This window comes from Desmodus rotundus, chromosome 8 (assembly GCF_022682495.2).
Source record: "Desmodus rotundus isolate HL8 chromosome 8, HLdesRot8A.1, whole genome shotgun sequence".
In the NCBI taxonomy this organism is placed as follows: Eukaryota; Metazoa; Chordata; class Mammalia; order Chiroptera; family Phyllostomidae; genus Desmodus; species Desmodus rotundus.
In genome coordinates, this window is record NC_071394.1 from 104,841,067 (window position 1) to 104,859,530 (window position 18,464).

The 18,464-nt window shown below is 39.9% G+C and overlaps 1 protein-coding gene across 10 annotated transcripts in view; it reads right to left on the minus strand.

The window, feature by feature from the left end:
• Positions 1 to 925: 925 nt before the first annotated feature.
• CEP63 (centrosomal protein 63) overlaps positions 926 to 18,464 on the minus strand; it is a 41,857-nt gene continuing 24,318 nt past the window's right edge. For 8 of the 10 annotated variants that reach the window (XM_024565759.3, XM_045199747.2, XM_024565758.3 and 5 more), the window contains 7 exons: positions 14,931 to 15,164; positions 14,531 to 14,670; positions 13,350 to 13,484; positions 10,067 to 10,181; positions 8,980 to 9,177; positions 7,495 to 7,581; positions 926 to 1,307 (listed from right to left, as the gene is read on the minus strand). In XM_024565759.3, the coding sequence (XP_024421527.2) occupies positions 1,149 to 1,307; positions 7,495 to 7,581; positions 8,980 to 9,177; positions 10,067 to 10,181; positions 13,350 to 13,484; positions 14,531 to 14,670; positions 14,931 to 15,164 (1,068 nt within the window). In that variant the 3' untranslated portion in view covers positions 926 to 1,148. Of the gene's footprint in view, positions 1,308 to 2,813; positions 3,097 to 3,894; positions 4,101 to 7,494; positions 7,582 to 8,979; positions 9,178 to 10,066; positions 10,182 to 13,349; positions 13,485 to 14,530; positions 14,671 to 14,930; positions 15,165 to 18,464 lie in introns of those variants that run through there. The other 2 variants (XM_045199749.2, XM_045199748.3) reach the window with 2 other exon arrangements.

Consider the following 18,464-nt stretch of genomic DNA (forward strand, 5'->3'; position numbering starts at 1 on the left):
CAAGAGACAAAGAGGGAGAGGCCAACTGGGTGAAATAACGCTCAGGGACCAACTAGGTCACTGGTGACCTCAAGAACAAGACAGCAGTTCCACGGTGGGGGTGGGAGTGGGGTTGGAGAGGGTTAAGGAGAGTGGGAAGGAAGGAAGTGTACATAGTAACTGCAGAAACGTGGGTGGAGGGGACAAAGAGATGGAGCAGCACATAGAGAGGCATACGGAACTGAGGTTTGGTTTGGTTCTAGAGAAAGGAGAACTCAGGATGTTTGCATGCTGACAGGGAAGATTCACTGGAGAGAGGGGAGCCACAGGAGCAAGTCCTTGAGCGGGCAAGGACACTACGCATCCCCTTCCTGTCTCTGGTCACACATTCTAGCTCTCTGCTGACCCCCCGCTGTGGTCCTCACGTGCTGGCGTCCTTCAGGGCCCCAGGCTTGGCTTTCTGCTCTTCTCCCTCTCCATCCCCTCTCCAATAAATCTTATTGCATGGAGCTTTCCAACTCTCCAAGGTTTCGAATGCTTCCTGCACACTGACATCATGTCTCCCACTGGATCCTTTCAGAAACAGCACATTTCCATCGGAGGCTCCAGGCACACCACTCACCCAACTCTCCCCTGCCCGCTCGCTCCACCTCTGTCTCATACTTGCGCCCAGAGCGAGAGAGGCCCTCCTGTCAAAGTTCTTACCCCTTTATGTACCTCTGGCTTGACTTTGCACATTTCCAGTCCAACTGCCTAGTAAGGGGTAAAACCAATATATCAAGCCAGCTCGGTCTGACTCTGAACCCCAACTTCTACATACTTCCCTTGAAGAAGTTCCTGTAGTCACTTTATTTTCAACATGTACCATAAAATCATTTCATAGCTATTCACATTTAAGTCAGCAAGAAAAAGTACCCCTTTATGATAATAAATATTAATGAGAAAAGTCTAGCAAAGTGGTTTATTACAAGTTATTGCTGGAAAAAGTCCTTCAAACAACCCAGTGCAGTAGAAATGCCTTAGAGAAGTATCAGTTTTTCAGATTTCTTCACAACAGCTTTACGATTTTTATATATTCGTGTTTTTAAAGAGCCGCTGCCGCTACTTCAGATGACAGTAACTCTTTGATACTTGCTTTTATTTCCAAGTTTGTGATTTTTTAAAAGAGGCTACTTCAGGGCTGTGAATTGTTTCACTGTCTTTTCACTCTCTCTCTTCAGTTCCTCAATGTGGGCATCCAGGCGCTCCAGGATGTGATGAGACCTGAGTTCCTCCTCTTCCAAAAACCTTGTGGCTATTGAACCAAGGGGAGACACAGGAAAGGGACACTAGAAGAGAAGCGAATTTGACATATCAAAGTTGAACAGTCTGTTTCCGACACACATTATGCATGATAGTTTCTAACTATCAATATTAAAAGGTGATTTTTTAAAAAATACTTTTTCCTCTGAAGAGGTTTTTTCTTTTGTTTTTATCCTGATGAGACTATCTTTTTTAAAAAAGTTCTGCAGAAATGCACCAGCTCTCTTCCTCTCTGACCTGAGCTGGGTACGTGTAAAGTCCATATAAATATAATCACTGGCCTAAAGCACATCCCGTTGTAGACATGTGCATCCTTCTACAGCCCAGAAGAAAATACACTTATGCCTGTTACTCAAACTTGCTTTTAAAATCTGACTATGTTACCTTCACTTTAGAACACAAAATATCTACCTATCGGACACCACTTAAAATCAACTTTCTCCCTCCACAAAAATCGCCGCCCCAGCCCCTTGTTTGAAACCCTCGAGGGCAGTGGTATTTCAGAGTTCCGACTCTCGAAGGGCCACACAGGCCACCCCCCCCCACCCCTGCCTGCAGCCCCTCCTCATCTGCTGTGGTGGTTTTCTGTACAGTCACCTCAAACACCGAATTAGTGAACAGAGAATCTGCCCCCAGCGGAAACACGCACACATCTATGTCATAGAGAGTATCGTGCTAAATCCCACTCATCCTGGTAGATTCTATTTTCTTTATTTTACAAAAGAGAAAACAAGGTTCGGAACTGGTTAGTGACTTGCCCGAGGCCAGCCTCCTGAGGGATGCCAGGGCTGGGATTCAAACTCTGCCAAGGGGTCTCAGAGTCCAAGCTCCTTGCTAAACTGCACTGCCCCTCCCGGCTCCAGCCTGTGGTCCTCTCACGACAGCGGAAACAAGAGGACAGAGCCGCCCGGCCACCTCCGCTGGGAGCGCAAGCCTAGGCGCCTTTCACAGCCCCGCACCCGTCCAGGAACGCTGCGGCAGAGCTCTGAGTACTGACTGGGGGCTACGTGGATTTCAAGCAAGGAGGCAGATTCACAAATACCGAATCCATGACTAACGAGGACCGACTGCATCACCCTGGGAGAGTCTGAGGCAACGTTCTACAACCAGATGCACTTCCTTCCTCCGCCTCCGCCCACTCCTTTTTCCCTCTGCAACAGTCCCTCCTCTCCTTCCTCTCTGCCCACGCTTAGGACTGTCCTGCCATCCAGAGATATTCCTTGAACCAACCATTCCAATACAAAACTGACCCACTCTAAAAAGGAAAGGAAGGGAATTTCCAGTTAGGGTTAAAAACAAATGACTATAACTTATGCTATATTTCAGAACAAAGATGTACTTTGAAAAGTAATCATGGCTAATGTGTCTTCATCAGCAAAACTCTAAGACAGAAATACATGAGAATAAAGGGTACTTCAGATAGAGAACCAGTAAGAAAACAAAACAAAACAAATCACACGCTTCACCCTTCAAGTAAAAGGTAAAATCAAACTAAATAAACTTAAACTAGTAAGATCAGAAAGTTTTCATACCGAAGACATAAACTCTTCTTGGTCATTTATACTCTCAGAGATAGAGTCAGAAAAGATGGCTTCGTTTGGGTCTAGCACCGAAGGCAAAGAGTGAGTTTTGTACAGAAAGTTGGAAGGCAAAGAGATGCTGGAACTGCAAGAGCTGATGTGAGCACTCAGGGGGCTGAGGACCCTGGACACGGGCTCTAGGCTGCCCGGCGCTCGTCCTCTCGGAGAAGAAGGAAGACCTGTTTTGCAGAGCTCAGTCTTCCCTCCACCATGTCTGTGCTGGCCATGGGATGGCCTGGAGAGCAGATTGGGAAACAAAACACATAACAGTTGTAGCAATTTTTCTCATTTAAAACAAATGTTGTAGGAAGTTCACTTAAAAATAAATGGAAAGGCTAGCTAAATAAGGCTGTAATTTATAAAATAAGCAGCTCACTCAGACCAGGTGTTCCTTCATTCACTCAGGTTCCAAATACGCAGTCCCCACTGCCAGGCCCCTGCCCTCACACACTTACAACATAGCAAGGAAGACAGACAAGCTGCCAGAGGGATCTAGCGCGCTGGGTGCTAGAATAAGGGGAAGTACTGTGCACACAGGAGGGGCACGTCCCCTCATCTGGGGGTGGGGGAGGGTTAGGGCAGTGAGGGCGTCAGCAAAGGCTTTTGGGAGGAAAACAGGTAAACCCTATAGTAAGACCTGAAGCCAGGTGGTTTTCCAGTGAACGCTGACTTACGGTAACAGCCTATAATTAACTAACCAAAAATACAAAAGAAGCTTTTTCTATAAAGCCACCTTGTCACAGGCCAAGTGGGGTTGGGGAGGAGGCAGGCAGCATGAAAAGGCTCAGCGGACTACGGGTGTTGTCTGTACCTACAAACAGGGCGTCCCGCACACGAGCCTGAATGAGAGTGCCACACAGCCCCCTCTGTCTCTCAGCCCGAGAGCAGCTGCACTTGTGCACAGCGCGCTGCAGAGATAAACGTACAGTCTTTTGTCGAAGATTTAATATCTCTAAGTCAGCAATTATTCTTAAAGAAATGAGAATGATACCACAATGATACACATTTTAAATAAACCATGAAGAGATTTTACTTGAACTCTGTATTCTTGAACTCAGGTGCTCGGCTGTGTGTTGGATTTAAGAGCACGTCATGATTTTTTTTGCACAGCTGAGTAGAAATCTCCAGCTTAGATTTGGTATCCGTCAAATCCCTCTGCAGTTGTTGATTTTCAGACACTAATTTATTTAATGCCTCAATATAATTCTCCTGGAGGTCTGCTATTGAAATCTCTTTTGCCTAATAAAAAAGAATACTAGAGTCACTTGATTTTATAAGAATACTTGTGATCTGTGATACCACTGCTAGCAGGAAATCACATCCTTTTTTAGTTGTAGCTAGTTTGTCTGCGCCTTTACTGTGGAGAAGTGAAGGTCTGGTGCTGGCTCTTTAGACTAAGACAGAAGAGGGGCTCTGCCTCTCACAGTGAGTGGGGTGAGCGCGAGGGCACCTGGGCCTCCCTGCCGTGTCAGGGACATGCACAGGGCAGGGGGAAGGCTCAGGACCAGCAGGCAGGAAAGCGAAAGTGAGAACCGGGAACAAGAGAAAGGAAGATGGTAGCAGGGGTTCTTAAAGAAAGGGAAGTGTGGGTAGCCCCATAATACCTGTGGAAGAAAATTGAGAGACAAAAAAACAATTGAACAAAAGTTTCTGAAAGGGAACTCTGGCCAGCAGGGACACAAACAAATACTCTCTGGCCTTAGATATTTTTCCATTACATTGGCACCTCCTCTTGTGTGTGAAACCAATTTGAACATGATAAAGCAGCACTCACTTACAAAGTGGGAATTACTACTCTGATCTGGCCTGAGTTTTGTGATCATAAAGTTTATTGCTCTTTAATTCTAGGTGCTGCCCAGTAATACAGTAAAAGTGGTCTGGACCATTTTTTTCTGACGACAAAATATTTTCATCAGCAGTCTGAAAAATGACGGTAATCTCTAGAGTTTCATACAATGTTTAGCTTGGTCTTTTCCATAAAGAATTTTCTGAAAATAGGCCGATCAGGGTGGTTTGACATAGAATTTACCTAACAAAAACATAAACTTTAAAATACACACTTTTATCCATCTGTGTCCCACTAGTGACAAGTTACAAAATCTTTCAATAAGTTGCCAGTCCCAGTTCCAATCCACCCCACCTAAAAAAATATTGCAGAACATAGGATTTAAACTGCAAACTACTGTCAATTTTTAAATAAGTGTGGTAAATAATATTTTACCAGAGCTATTGTTAAGAGGATTAATTTATTAAAATAGTTATTTAACCCAAACATCCATGTGTGAAAGCAATTCTACCTCTCTAGATGGTAAAATGCAGCACGACTCTCTCTAACAACTAGTCCTCACATGTACAAATACGTGCACTGCGTGTAACTTCCAAACCAGAGGAAGTTTAAACTGCCGACAGGATTTTCACCAGAGTTTGGTACCTGATGTCATCAAATATAGTTTTTTAAAAAAAGAGAATGCTTGCCTTTGCCAGGCATCTTTTTAAATGTTCTCAAATTTTACTTTATTAACAACAATTACAGGTAAATGGATGCGAAAGCTAGTATAAGAACTGCGGCAAGCACACACCTGCTGTACAAAGAGAGGACAGCACCACTGTTTGATGGAGGTTTCGGGAGAAAGCAAGCTGGACAGAATCTCTGGTCATGGTCAGGCCTAAGCGCAGTGACAGTTCCCAACGCATATGCGAACAGGTCATCACTGCGTAAGAGAAGATTCTATCAACCAGTTACTGCCAAATCCTGGGCCTTTTGAAGATTCTGTGTTATAAACCAGTTAGTTCTTGGCTTTCTCCACTACCAGCTTAATATTGGCTTTATCGGGGCATATAAAGCCATTTCCATCCCTCCATCCATCTTCCCCTGTACAAGACGTTTACCTGTCGTCTCTTTTCCTATTTTCCTATTTTCACCTGGCTTGTAAGTTTGTGCTGTAAAAAAATTCCTTTCACTATAGATTCAGAGGGCTTATGGGAGGGAGCAAGGTTAGAGGTGTATTTCCCTCCACCATCTTAAGTTACAGCATATTTCATAGTATATAGAAAGCTACCAATTAACCACCTTTCTACAGATTAACATTTAGTTTATTTCAAAATTTGGGATACTGCAAACAACACTAACATAACCATTTCTGTGCATTTGCTCCTATAGAATGGGTTCTTTGGGAATGCAAACTGATAGGACCTTTCTGGAGAACTATTCCTCGGTGACTACGGAGTTCAGAAATGCACAGGACTCAGGAGTTTACAGGCCCTCTGTATTTACAAGTTTGATGGGTATTGCTGAATGCCCCCTAGAAAGGCCCTATCAACTCACTTCCTCATTAACAGAGCATAAGAGAGCCTGTTTCCCCATATTTTTACCAACTCTGGCTACGTTAGTTTTTAAAAATCATTGTCAATCCAATTAGCAATAGAGTATTTACTTGTTTTGTTTTGATTATTAGGGAGGTTGAGCAGCTCTCCTTTTTTACTGGATTTTTGTATTACTTCTATGAATTATCTATTTATGCCCCTTGACCATTTTTGTACTGAATAATCCTTTATTATCTTTGTAGGAAATTCTCATATATTAATACTTTATGTTAGCCTTCTGTTTATAGATTGTTTTCCACAATCTATTAGTCTCTTTTTATAGGATCTTTTGCCACCCAGAAGTTTTATATTTTTATGTTGTAAAATTCCTTATATTGTAAAATTCTTTATGGTTTCATGATGTCAAGAGAATCTTGCATTATAAAAATAATGGCCCATATTTCCTTTTAGTTGAAATGAGTATTCATCTAGAGTTTTGCACTTCCTCCACCCAGCCTCCATAATCTGTAATTGTGAAGTCAGAACTACATGGGAGCAAACAGGGGCAGTAACTCTCCATCTTTGGAGGCACGCATTCCCTTGGAAGTACAGAAAAAAGAATTTCTGGTCTTTGAACAATCGACCTACAGCAAAAAAGATGGGTTAGAATAGATGGATCACTGTGCGAATTATAAGAATTTATAACCAGAGTTTGATAAAGTTTATCAAAAGATAAACTTTAAAAGAGCATCAACACTTTATAACTCACTGTTAGCTAATCATGTTCTCTCTGGTTCCACAGGAATTCATACATTTCTTGCCCTCCCTACCAGATTATTCTCAGTCTTTTAAAGGGAAGAGAAGAATTCTTTTATCATCTTGTGTTATCACCAACTAAAATGCTCTGAACAAAGATTTCAGAATACTTAATTAAATTAATTATATCTTATAGAAATGGAGTTAAAACTAAATTACTTAAAAGGTTATACAATTTATAACGAAAAAAATATTTTTTTACGAAAAAATATTTTTAAAATAATAATAATGATAACAGCATCTAACACCTACTATATGCCAAGCACTACGCCGAGCCCTTTATGTACATTCTCCCTGTTAAGAAAACAGACTGTGTATTTTATCACATACATGATATAAAAATACCTTCCAATGACTGGAATGGAGAGTCATATTTTGCTTACTTCCACCACTATTTTCTGCAGAAAGATCATTCCATATTCAATCTTAACTCTCTCTTTACCACACGAATATTTACAAAGAGATTTCTTTAAAGGCTTCAATAGTAGAAAAACATAAGTTTCTATTTACGTACCTCATGTAAACCCAATTCCAATTTCATCACCATTTCAGAAAGACGACGATTTTCTAACTTGAGTGACTCCAGTTGGTCCAAAATGTCCTGAAAAGGTAAAAGCAGAAAAGACAAATAAACAAAAATAACAAATAAATCAATACATCTTACAAATTTTTTTCATGTATAATTTTCATTGGGCATAGTTACATTCTTCATTGATACGTATAAATATTTTCTAAAAAGATTTCTTTAAAAGGAGTTTAAAGATGAATTAACACACATGTAACTAAAATATTGTTCTAAGAAGAGGAATCAGTTCCCCGGCAAATCCCTAACCACTCCCCGGGGTCAGCCTCCTCTGATTGGCTTCTACCTCCAACATCACGTCGACTGCACACTCTTTTCACATAACAATTCCTTATATTTGGCCCTCATTCTCCTTAGCTTTTCTGCTTGACCAAAACTTCCTGCCTTCCTTGGCTTCCGGCTTCCTTAATGAAGACAGCTTCCTTCCTTAGTGCTACTATTTTTTTTTTTTTAGCTCCATGCCGACACCTTTTTTACCCTAAATGAGTAATGTCCTAAGTTTGGTTCAAGTCTCTGCCCTTCATACTCTGTGCTTTCACATTAAAATCTCTAAGTCTCTCAGGATGTTTCAAATGCCAATGTCATGCAAAGACTTCCACAGCTAAATGTCTTACTCTGACTTTAATCTTGAACTCCAGGCCATCTGTGGAACTGACTACTAGGTATTTCCACATGAAAGTCTAGCCTTTATCACAAGCCAAAGGTGCCAAACCAGTGTCCCCTCTACCAGCCTCCTTATTTTGTGTACCTTTCATACAGATTCATTATCCTCTCCCAAACCGCTCTTTTCTCTGTTTCACTGAAGGGCACCACTTGTCACTCAGCTGCCCAAGCTAGAATCGAGCAGCACCTTTCATTAACTCTGTCTCACCCAACCTCCCTGTCCTAGCAAATACAAAGCCCTGCCAATTTTACTAGCCCAGTACCTCCGTGTCCCTCTCCCTCCATTCCCCACTGCTCAGGCCACCATCTGTCAAAGCAGCATCTGGGTGGTCTCTTTGCCTTCTTGCTTCTTTCCCATATGACCAGAGAGATTTTTTTATCCTGAGTAAAGCTATTCTCTACTGACAACACTCAATATAACATCCAAACTCTTAAACACGACTGACGGGGCCTCTCAGGAGCTAGCCCCTGCTTTCCAGTCTCGTCCCCTGTGATCTGTCCCCTTGGAGTTTACTGTCACAGAGAACACGTCACACTCTCACCTCACACCACAGCAACGGTCCCTTTACTGGTCGGTGTCTACTCTCACCTCCCCACCAATCCTCACTAGGATGCTTGTTACCCAGCGTGCTCTCAGCTCAAAGCAGGTGTCCAAAAAATTTACTGAATTAAATACTATGAAAATGATATCTTTAATAAACTCAATCCTCAAAAACAAACTTCAAATAAAAAGAGGTTTTGTTTGCGTGTCACCTTGTGCTCTACAGCTTTTTCTTCTGCCTTTTGTATCTCTGCTTTGAGTCGCTTTTCCATGTCAGAGGAAGAAGTTTTGGCAGAAGCAATAGTGATATCTCTCTGATGCAACTCACGAGTTAAACGAGAGATCTCCATCTTCATTCCTTCTAGGGCAGAACTGTAACTTTGATCAGCCTGCAAAACCTGTTCTTTCAACTACAAAGAAACAGAAAGGAAAGCATGAAGTATTAAGAGAAAGTATGTAAGAAAAATATATTAATAGTTAGAATAATATGGTAATTTTTACCTTACTTCAAGACATGAATATTTTTCCCTAGATTACATCTGCAGAAAATTAGCACTTTACCATGTTGTATATCTGTACTGAAGGTCAGCTAGTTTTACCCATAATCGTTTATCATATCTCAAAAGAGGGAGATAACTTATTCAAATACTGAGAACCAGCAACAAGGCCCCTGAACACATTATTTAGGAGGACAGCACCTGTGACCTTCACTCTTTTTTTAGATGCAACTCTAAAATTTTTGCTTACATGGTTTCCTGGTCCACAGAATATAACAGAAAGACAAGAAGAAAGGGGCTAGAAGTAATCTCAAAGAAGTAATAAAAAAAATGAGTCAACAAACAGGACAGCCAGAGCCCATTAATGCAGAGACAAATAGCTCTGCACGCCTCCCTAGCCAATGAGAATGTTAACTACACCACAGCACAGAGAAGACAAACCCCTAACCACCTTTAGTCAATAAGAAAATATTAAATGCTAGCTCATATAATATCTTTTTGCAAGCAGGAAAGTGTATATAGCTTAGAAATATTTCCATTTAAAGATATGTTTTAAAATAAAGTTTTAGAATACAAAGAGGAAAGGCTTCAACTACCCTGAAAAAATTAGTATGAAACCCCTGAGGATAACAAAGCAGACGCTTCCCCTCAGCACATGCCGGGAGCTCGTGTACTACTGAGTACCAAGTGGCCCTTTGGACTACGTTTTCCTCTCATTAAAAATAACTCCTACAGCCTCTCAACCCACGGCTCAGTCCGTAAGTCCAAACAACACTGCGACCCCAAGCACGCAGATTTTTACCTTCTTAATCTCTGTCCTGTACTCATTGTTATGTGTTTCCATCTTCTTCAATTCTTCGTATTTTTCCATTAGTTCTTGGCTCAGTTGTTTACATGTTGTACTCACAGACTCCAAGCTGTATGACAAAAATAGGATCACATATTTAAAACAAAACCCTGAGCCCTGACCAGTGCGGCTCAGTTGGTTGGGTGTCCTCCTATAAAGTCAAAGGTCACCAGTTTGATTCCCAGCCAAGGCCATGCCTGGGTTGCAAGTTCAGTCCCCAGCCAGGTCGTGCACGAGAGTCAACCTGCTGTTTCTCTCTCACATCAGTGTTTCTCTCCTCCCCTTTCTCCCTCCCTCCCCCTCTCTCTAAAAATAAATAAATAAATAAACTTAAAACCCATAAATTACATGCTCTAATCTACCTTTTTGATGTCTAAGACATTCTCAAAGATCACCTCCAGCCCCAAATTAAAACTAATTTCCAATTTTCTTATCACAAGAGACAGCTAAACCCAATTCCAACTTTCGGAGATACTTACAATTTCTGTGTTTACCTACAGTCTTTACTTCTGCCTAAAATTTAACTGGTTACAAAATTCTAAGGATTATAGTAATTTTTTCTCTCTAGTTGTACAGGAGCTGCCATCATAATCTAAATCTTCACTACACTTAATTACAATTCCATTCTACACACAGCCACCAGAATAATCTCCTCTAAACAGTCTCCAGCTTGTCACCCCAACTTAAGAATCAATCGCTTATCAGATGTAAGAACATCAGGGGCATCGTACCTCTCCTATCTCACTGCTCATTTCTACAAGTAAATCTTTTTGCTTCTAAATCAAAAGGCTATACTGTCTGCCACATGCCAGTTGCTATGCCTGACTGCTGGTCTCTGCATATACCATCCCCTTGACCGCAAAGTACCTTCCTCTCCGGGTGGGCCATGGGGGGGTCAACACCCTCTCAACAATCAGACCGGCATTTTCCCAATAGAGCCACCCCAACCCTCATTCCCCTAATCACCTTAAATACAGTTTATTTTCGATTTGTATAGCTTGAATGTACAAATTTCCAGAACTGTCCACCTTAAATGTACTACTTTGAATTGCTCTCAGGTCCTTTGATGTGGACATTTTGTCTGTTGAACTACAAATTCTATGATTAAAATAGTGTCTTTTACTCCTTATTTCCCTTCAGCTGTGCCCACCATCCCTTCAGCTCTTGGATCGGTTGGTTCTAGACTGTTCGATAAATCCTTAATAACTACCGAGACTATCTTGCCAATGCAGCCAACTTACGAGATAAGCTATCATTAAAAAATATTTTCTTTGCAATACAACAATACAAAAACAACTATATGAATTCCTCCAGTTATGGAATATTTTATTCAAATTGAGTAACACAAATAAACTATCTAAAAGGATCTTTTTCCACCCTGATTGTTATGGCTCAGTTGGTTGGGTGTCATCCAGTAAAGCAAAAGGTCACCAGTTTAATTCCCAGTCAGGGCACATGCCTAGGGCCTGGGTTTCGGGTTTCGGGTTCCATCCTTGGTCAGCGCGCATATGAGAAGCAACCGATTGATGTGTCTCCCTCTTTTCTCCCTCCCTTCCCCCTCTCTGAATAAATATTTTTTTAAGAACAATAAATGGGTTCCTTTTTCTAGTTGCCTTTCAATACAAAAAAGAAATTTTCTTTTATCCTCACCCAAGGACATTTCCTTTTTTTTTTTTTTAATGATTTTAGAGAGAGAGGAAGGGACAGAGAACATCTATATGAGAAAGAAGCATCTACTGGTTGTCTCCCGTATGCACCCGGACCAGGGATCAACCCACAGCCTAGGTATATACCCTACTGGGAATCAAACCCACAACCCACCGAACCACACTGCCCAGGGCCAAAAAAAGAATTTTTTAAAGCCAGTGTTTCAGTACAGAGCACTGGTGTTTGTATTTGTTCATTCCAATTTCACCTGTTTCTAAAAATCCTAGTATGTTCATTTACTTGGGACTTAGTATGTGATTACAATATGTCGAACACTGAGTTAGAAAGCTCAGGGATAACCCTGTCGTATCAACAGGCGGGAAAATCCGGGCCTAAAGGTCACACCACAAGTCAGAAACACAACACAAGTCTCCAGAGCCTGAGGACAGCGTAGTAAAACACACATACATGGCAAAGATTACTCAAAGCCAGTTGGTGGAAAAATCTACAATAAAAATGTAAAATTAGTTCTGTCGAAAGAATAATACCATTTGAATTATTTTATTCACTCTAAAGTGTATACATATACCTCAATAATGATAACAGGACTATGTTAAGTATTCCAAGATGAAAACAAAACACTGTATATGTATGTGTAGGCATGTAGATTTATTATGTAAAGAAAATATTTATGGTTTCTAAAAACAGAAATAAAAGTAAAAACAAAAAATGTATTACTTAACGATAAAAGGGTAAAACAGTAATATAGTTTATGTATTTTATCTCTTAGATACAGAAGATGTTAGTGTATAAATGACCACGATTTATGTTTAAAATAAAATATCAAACTCTCCCCAGTCAAAACATTTAGAGGTATGACAGACAAAAAAGTTCCCAGGTATGACAGCAACACAAGTGAGCTGGGCGTGGCATAGCGTAAGTCAGGATGCCATTAACACCCAACAGCATTTCCAAACAGAGGGAAGGAGACCTCGTGTCCAGAGTGACCTCGCCAAGAGCAGTTCCAGGGAGCCGGCTGGCAGAGAGGAAAGCGCTGATGGAAGGGCTTCCACACAGGTGAAAGGGGAAGAAGTGCGGACAGTCAGCACAGGCAACTCTTGAAGGATTTGGTTTTGAAAGAGAGCAGAGAAATATGGAAGTAACTTGATGGGGATATAGGAATCAAGGAAGGCTTTCATTGTTCCCCTATGATGGGAAATACTAAAGCATATTTTGTACCACTGGAAAAATAATCAGATAGGAAGAGTTTTATGATGCAAAAGAGAAAAGAAAAACTGTGGAAACAGAAAACAATTGGAGTTTTAGGAGCACAGATATGTCATCCATCAACTGATCCACTGTAACAAATTATGGGCAGGCAGACGGGTAGACTCAGTGGCGTAAGGATTAGGAAGTTCTCCTTTAATTGCTTCTGTTTTCGCAAAGAAATAAGAAGTCGGGCCATTTGTGGATGCTAGAGAAAAAAAACTTGTTTTTTTACTGACCATTATATTAGTTTACTTTATCAGTAGGATGATCAAATCATTTTTAACAACTCGACCATTTTGGAAATGTGCATGTAAGTGTCTACCTGCTTTCCAGACGAGTCACCTCTGCCTGCAGCAGCTCCTCACTCGTGTGGGTTAGATCCAGTTGGGAGACCATGTGGTCCAAGTCCTGCTCTTGAGAGCTGCACCTCCTCTCCGTCTGGGACTCCTCCGGGGACCTAGGGACAGATACAAGCGGGCCAGTAAAGGCCTTTTATCTTTGCAAGTGAAAATAACGTGCAAAACATTCAGATTTCCTAACTGTTTCTGGTAACGAAACTCTTCGGGACTCTTCAGTTTGTCTGCTTTATGAAAAGAGCACTGGGAGAGTCAAGAGGCAAGGGATGATGCTTCCCAAAAATGTCAGTAGCAGCTTACTCCTTTCCCAACTGGAACTTTGGCCTAATTTTCAAGGGGAAAATACAAAATGACAAAAATCACTTTGTTGACACTTGTTAACCTTAAGTCAAAGAAACTGGAAAAGTACCAGAGTTCTGTCAAGAACAGAAATGTGCACCACAGTTAAATCGAGCAAAAGGAGCACAGCTCCTTCTATTTCCTCCCACTACAAACCTCATGGCAGTAATTCATATGCAGAAATAAACTCAGTTTTAGGAATTTTCTTCAAAGCGCCATCTCAGTAGCTGGCTTATCGATGACATTGATGATAAAGAGCTAATAATCATAACCTAATCTACATCTCTACCCAGAAGAGGTGGACTACAATTCCTTTCCATTTGGAGTTTGGCCAAGGGTACAGATTGACCCAGAGGCTCCTAACTTTCTAAAATCAGAGTCTCTAGGTTAGGGACCCAAATTGGAAGAAAATCACACAAAACTTTTTAACACTATAAAAATTTAACTCAGAACTTAAAACTAAGCCCTGGCTGGTGTGGCTCAGTGGATTGAGTGCCAGCCTGCAAATCAAAGGGTCGCCAGTTGGACTCCCAGTCAGGGTACAGGCCTGGGTTGCAGGCCAGGCCCCCAGTAGGGGGAGTGTGAGAGACAACCAGACATTGATGTTTCTCTCCCTCTCTTTCTCCTTCCCTTCCCCTCTCTCTAAAAATAAATTAATAAAATCTTAAAAAAAAAGAAAAGAAATTAAAACTAAGTAAGAAAACCCATTATATGAGCAAACCCAAAATTATAAATACACAACATAAAACTGGTGCTTGGTATCAAACACCAAGTGGCTAAGATTAATAATATTTAAGATGAAACATACCTTATGGCCTCCAATGTGTGTTGAGTGTCGGCTGCCTTTAATTTTGCTTGTAGCTTCTCCTTTTGCATATTTGCCTCATGAATGAAATTTTCTTGAGACTGAAGAGCTGCTTTCAATTGTCTCTTTTCTTCCTGCAGAACCTACAAAATACTCAGGAAAAAAGTGAGATGTTAGTACAATTTTTCTATTCCAAGAGAAAAGGAAGCCAGGGAATCAGACTATAAGTTACATAACAAGCACAACATTAATAAAACAAACTATCAATATCTGATCCACTGGCCTCGGAATGGGAAAAAAGCCCGTAAATTTTGGGAATAGTTCTAGGTTAATTATTCTCTCTTAAAACATACATGCACACATTTTCCCACATTTCCCCAATTACAGTAATTTTAAAACACACCTCTAACAGTTTTTCAGATTCCCTCAATTTTTCTTCTTTTTGCCGCTGCTCTTGCATAACAGTCATATTGGTTCCAACCAAGTCGTTGACCTTCATGGTGAGGCGCTCGATTTCCAACTCGTTGGCACAGATGGTGTCGTTGGCCCGCTCCAGCTTACTGCTCAGGTGCTGAATTTCCGACTGGCGGGACAGCTCCACAGACTCTAATTTCTGTTTCCGGTTGGCAAGCTGAGCCTAGAAACACACAGATTACTAATAGGTAAAAGTGAAATGATGAAAGAATAATCAATGAATAAGGAAAACTGAAATGAAACTGAGTTTTACTTACATAAAAACATAAAGAATTAGTTCATTAAAAATATAACCCATTCATAAGAAAAAAACTCTCATGAATGATAAAAACTAGGCACAGAGGGAAACTTTCTCAACTTGATAAGGACTATTTATAAAAACCGTACAGCTACAGCAGAGGGAATACAGTCAGTAATATTTTAATTACTATGTACAATGTCAAGTGAGTACTAGATTTATCGGGGATTAGTTTGTAAGTTATATAAATGTCTAACCACTATGCTGTACACCTGAAACTAATATAAAATTGAATTATCAACTGTAATTTAAACAACTAAAAAAGAATTAAAAGACAAAGAAAAACCAGCCCTGGCCGGTGTGGCTCACTTGGTTGGAGCATTGTCCCGTAAACCAAAAAGGTCACAGGTTTGATTCCCAGTCAGAGCACATGCCTAGGTTGTGGGTTTGATCCCTGGTCAGGGCACATATGAGATGCCACCAATCAATGTTTCTCACATCAATATTTCTCTCCCCATCTCTAAAATCAATACGCATGTCCTCAGGTGAGGATTTTTTTTTTTTAAATGTACAGCTAACATTATACTTAATAGAGAAACCTGAAGTTTTCTCACTAAGATCAGGTATAAGGCAAGGTTGTTCTCTCTCACCACTCCTTTTCAACATCAGACAGGACGTCCTTGCTAATGTAATAAGGCAAAAAAGGGAAATAAAAGGTAAGCAGACTGGGAAGGAAGACACACAACTGTCTTTGTTCACAGGTAACATGGTTGTCTATGTAAAAAGTCTGAAAGAATCAACAAAAAAACCTCCTGAAATTAATAAGCAATTACAACAAGGAGCAGATACAAGGGTAACATACAAAAGTCAATAGATTTTCTCCATACCAGCAATGAACATGTAAAATTCAAATTAAAAACATAATACCATTTACATTAACACCTAAAAAATTAAATACTAAGTTCAAGTCTAACAAAATATGTACAAGGTCTACATGAGGGAACCTACAAAACCCTGATGAATGAAATCAAAGAACTAAATAAATGGGGAGATATTCCATGTTCACGGGAAGGAAGACTCAATACTGTCTGGATGTCAGTTCTTCCTGATGTGAACTACGGATATAACACAATCCCACTCAAAATCCCACCACGTTACTGTATGGATATCAACAAACTGATTCTAAGGTTTCTATGAAGAGGTAAAAGACTAAGATTATCCAACATAATATGGAAGGGGAAAAACAAAGTTTGATGACTGAAGCTACCTGACCTCAAGGCTTAATACAAAGCTACGGTAATCAAAACAATGTGGCATTGGCCGAAGAATGACAAACAGATTAATGGAACAGAATACATAGCCCAGAAATACAGCCCCATAAATATAGTCAACTGAACTTTATTGATAGAGGAGCAAAGGCAATGCAATGGAGCAAAGAGAGCCTCTTCACCAAATAGTTCTGGACAACTGGTTATCAACATGCAAAAAAATAAATCTAGACAAAGACCTTACACTTTTCACAAAAATTAACTCAAAATACATCATAGACCTAAATGTAAAATGCAAAACTGTAAAACTCCTAGAAGATAATGTAAGAGGAAAACCTGTATCATAGGGAATGGAGATACTTTTTTAGATACAACATGAAAGACACACTCCCTGAAAAAAATTAATAAGCTGAACTTCATTAAAATTAGAATTTCTGCTCCTCAAAACAGGGTCAAAAGAATGAGAAGATAAGCCACAGAGTGAGAGAAAGTATCTGCAAAAGACACACTGGATAAAGGACTGTTGTACAAAATTTAAAAAGAACTCTTAAAACTCAACAATAAGAAAATAAACCACCTCATTTTTAAAATGAGCCAAAAACCTGATCAGACACCTAGCTGCATTCTGCCAAGCCCCACGGCTGCTGTGCAGATTAAGTATAGAAAAAGTTCGAAGAATTTACTCAAAATATTAATCATAGTAATTCTCATTTCATCTATGTTTTTTCATTTTTCTAAAATGAACATGTATTATGTAATTTCAATAGCTGACTAAAGAAAACAACTCAAGCAAATATATAACTCAAGGAGTGAGGAGTTACTTTGAGCTCCACTTTTAAATGTTAAAAATATATAAGAAAAAGGTTTACATCAAGAATTTTTTAAAATTGGAGGGAAGTATGAATGCTGATATCCATTTACCCAGTCTCCCAGATGTTCTACCTTTATTGTTCAAAGCGACCCACACATGAACAAAATGCAGTGTGTCAACTTTTACCGGATGCAGATTTGAGCATCCAACTGTAAAAAGACATTAGTTCCGACAACTGGGAAAAGTCAAACACACCAGATATTAAATTATATTAAGAAGTTATTTTTCCCTGCTAATGTGATACTGGTATACTAAAATGTTTTTTTTAGTTCTTATTGTTGGTAAATAAGACAATGTCTTCTACGTGCTTTACAATATTCTCCAGAAATAAAAGGTAGGGAAGGCTGAGACAAGATTAGCAAATGAGTTAGTTGTTCAATGGGTACAGAGTCTTAGTGCTGCAAGTTCTAGAGATCTGTTACACAACAATCTGCATATATTGGGTTGGCCAAAAAGTTCGTTTGGTTTTTCTGTATGCTGACTCTAGTAGTGTTTAGTTGTCTTTAATTTCATTCGAAACAATTTTGTTAGACTGTACTGTGACAGTTGTCATATCAGCATGAATTTTTTAAAAAACTTATCAAAATTGGTGATTTTTGTGTAACCATTTTAATATTTAAGATGGAAGAAAATACACAACATTGTTGGTGTGTTATGCTTTATTATTTCAAAAAAGGTAAAAATGCTACTGAAACACAAAAAAAGATTTGTGCAGTGTATGGAGAAGGTGCTGTGACTGATCAGATGTGTCAAAAGTGGTTTGTGAAGTTTCTTGGTACTATTGACATTTTGGCCAAATAATTATTTTGAGCCCTGCCTGGTGTGGCTCAGTAGATTGAGCACCGGCATGCAAATCAAATAATTATTTTTCTGTGGGGCTGTCTTATGAGTTGAAAGATGTTTAGCAGCTCCCCTGGCCTCTACCCACTAGAAGCCAATAGTGGGACACAGCCAACATACTCAAAATATCCAAATCAATAAAGTTACCATTGAAAATGAAAACTGTGCCTTTATTTTATGGAAAAAGAGAATGGGCTTTTTGGCCCACACAACAGCTAACATTACTGTACTATATACTCTTTAAAA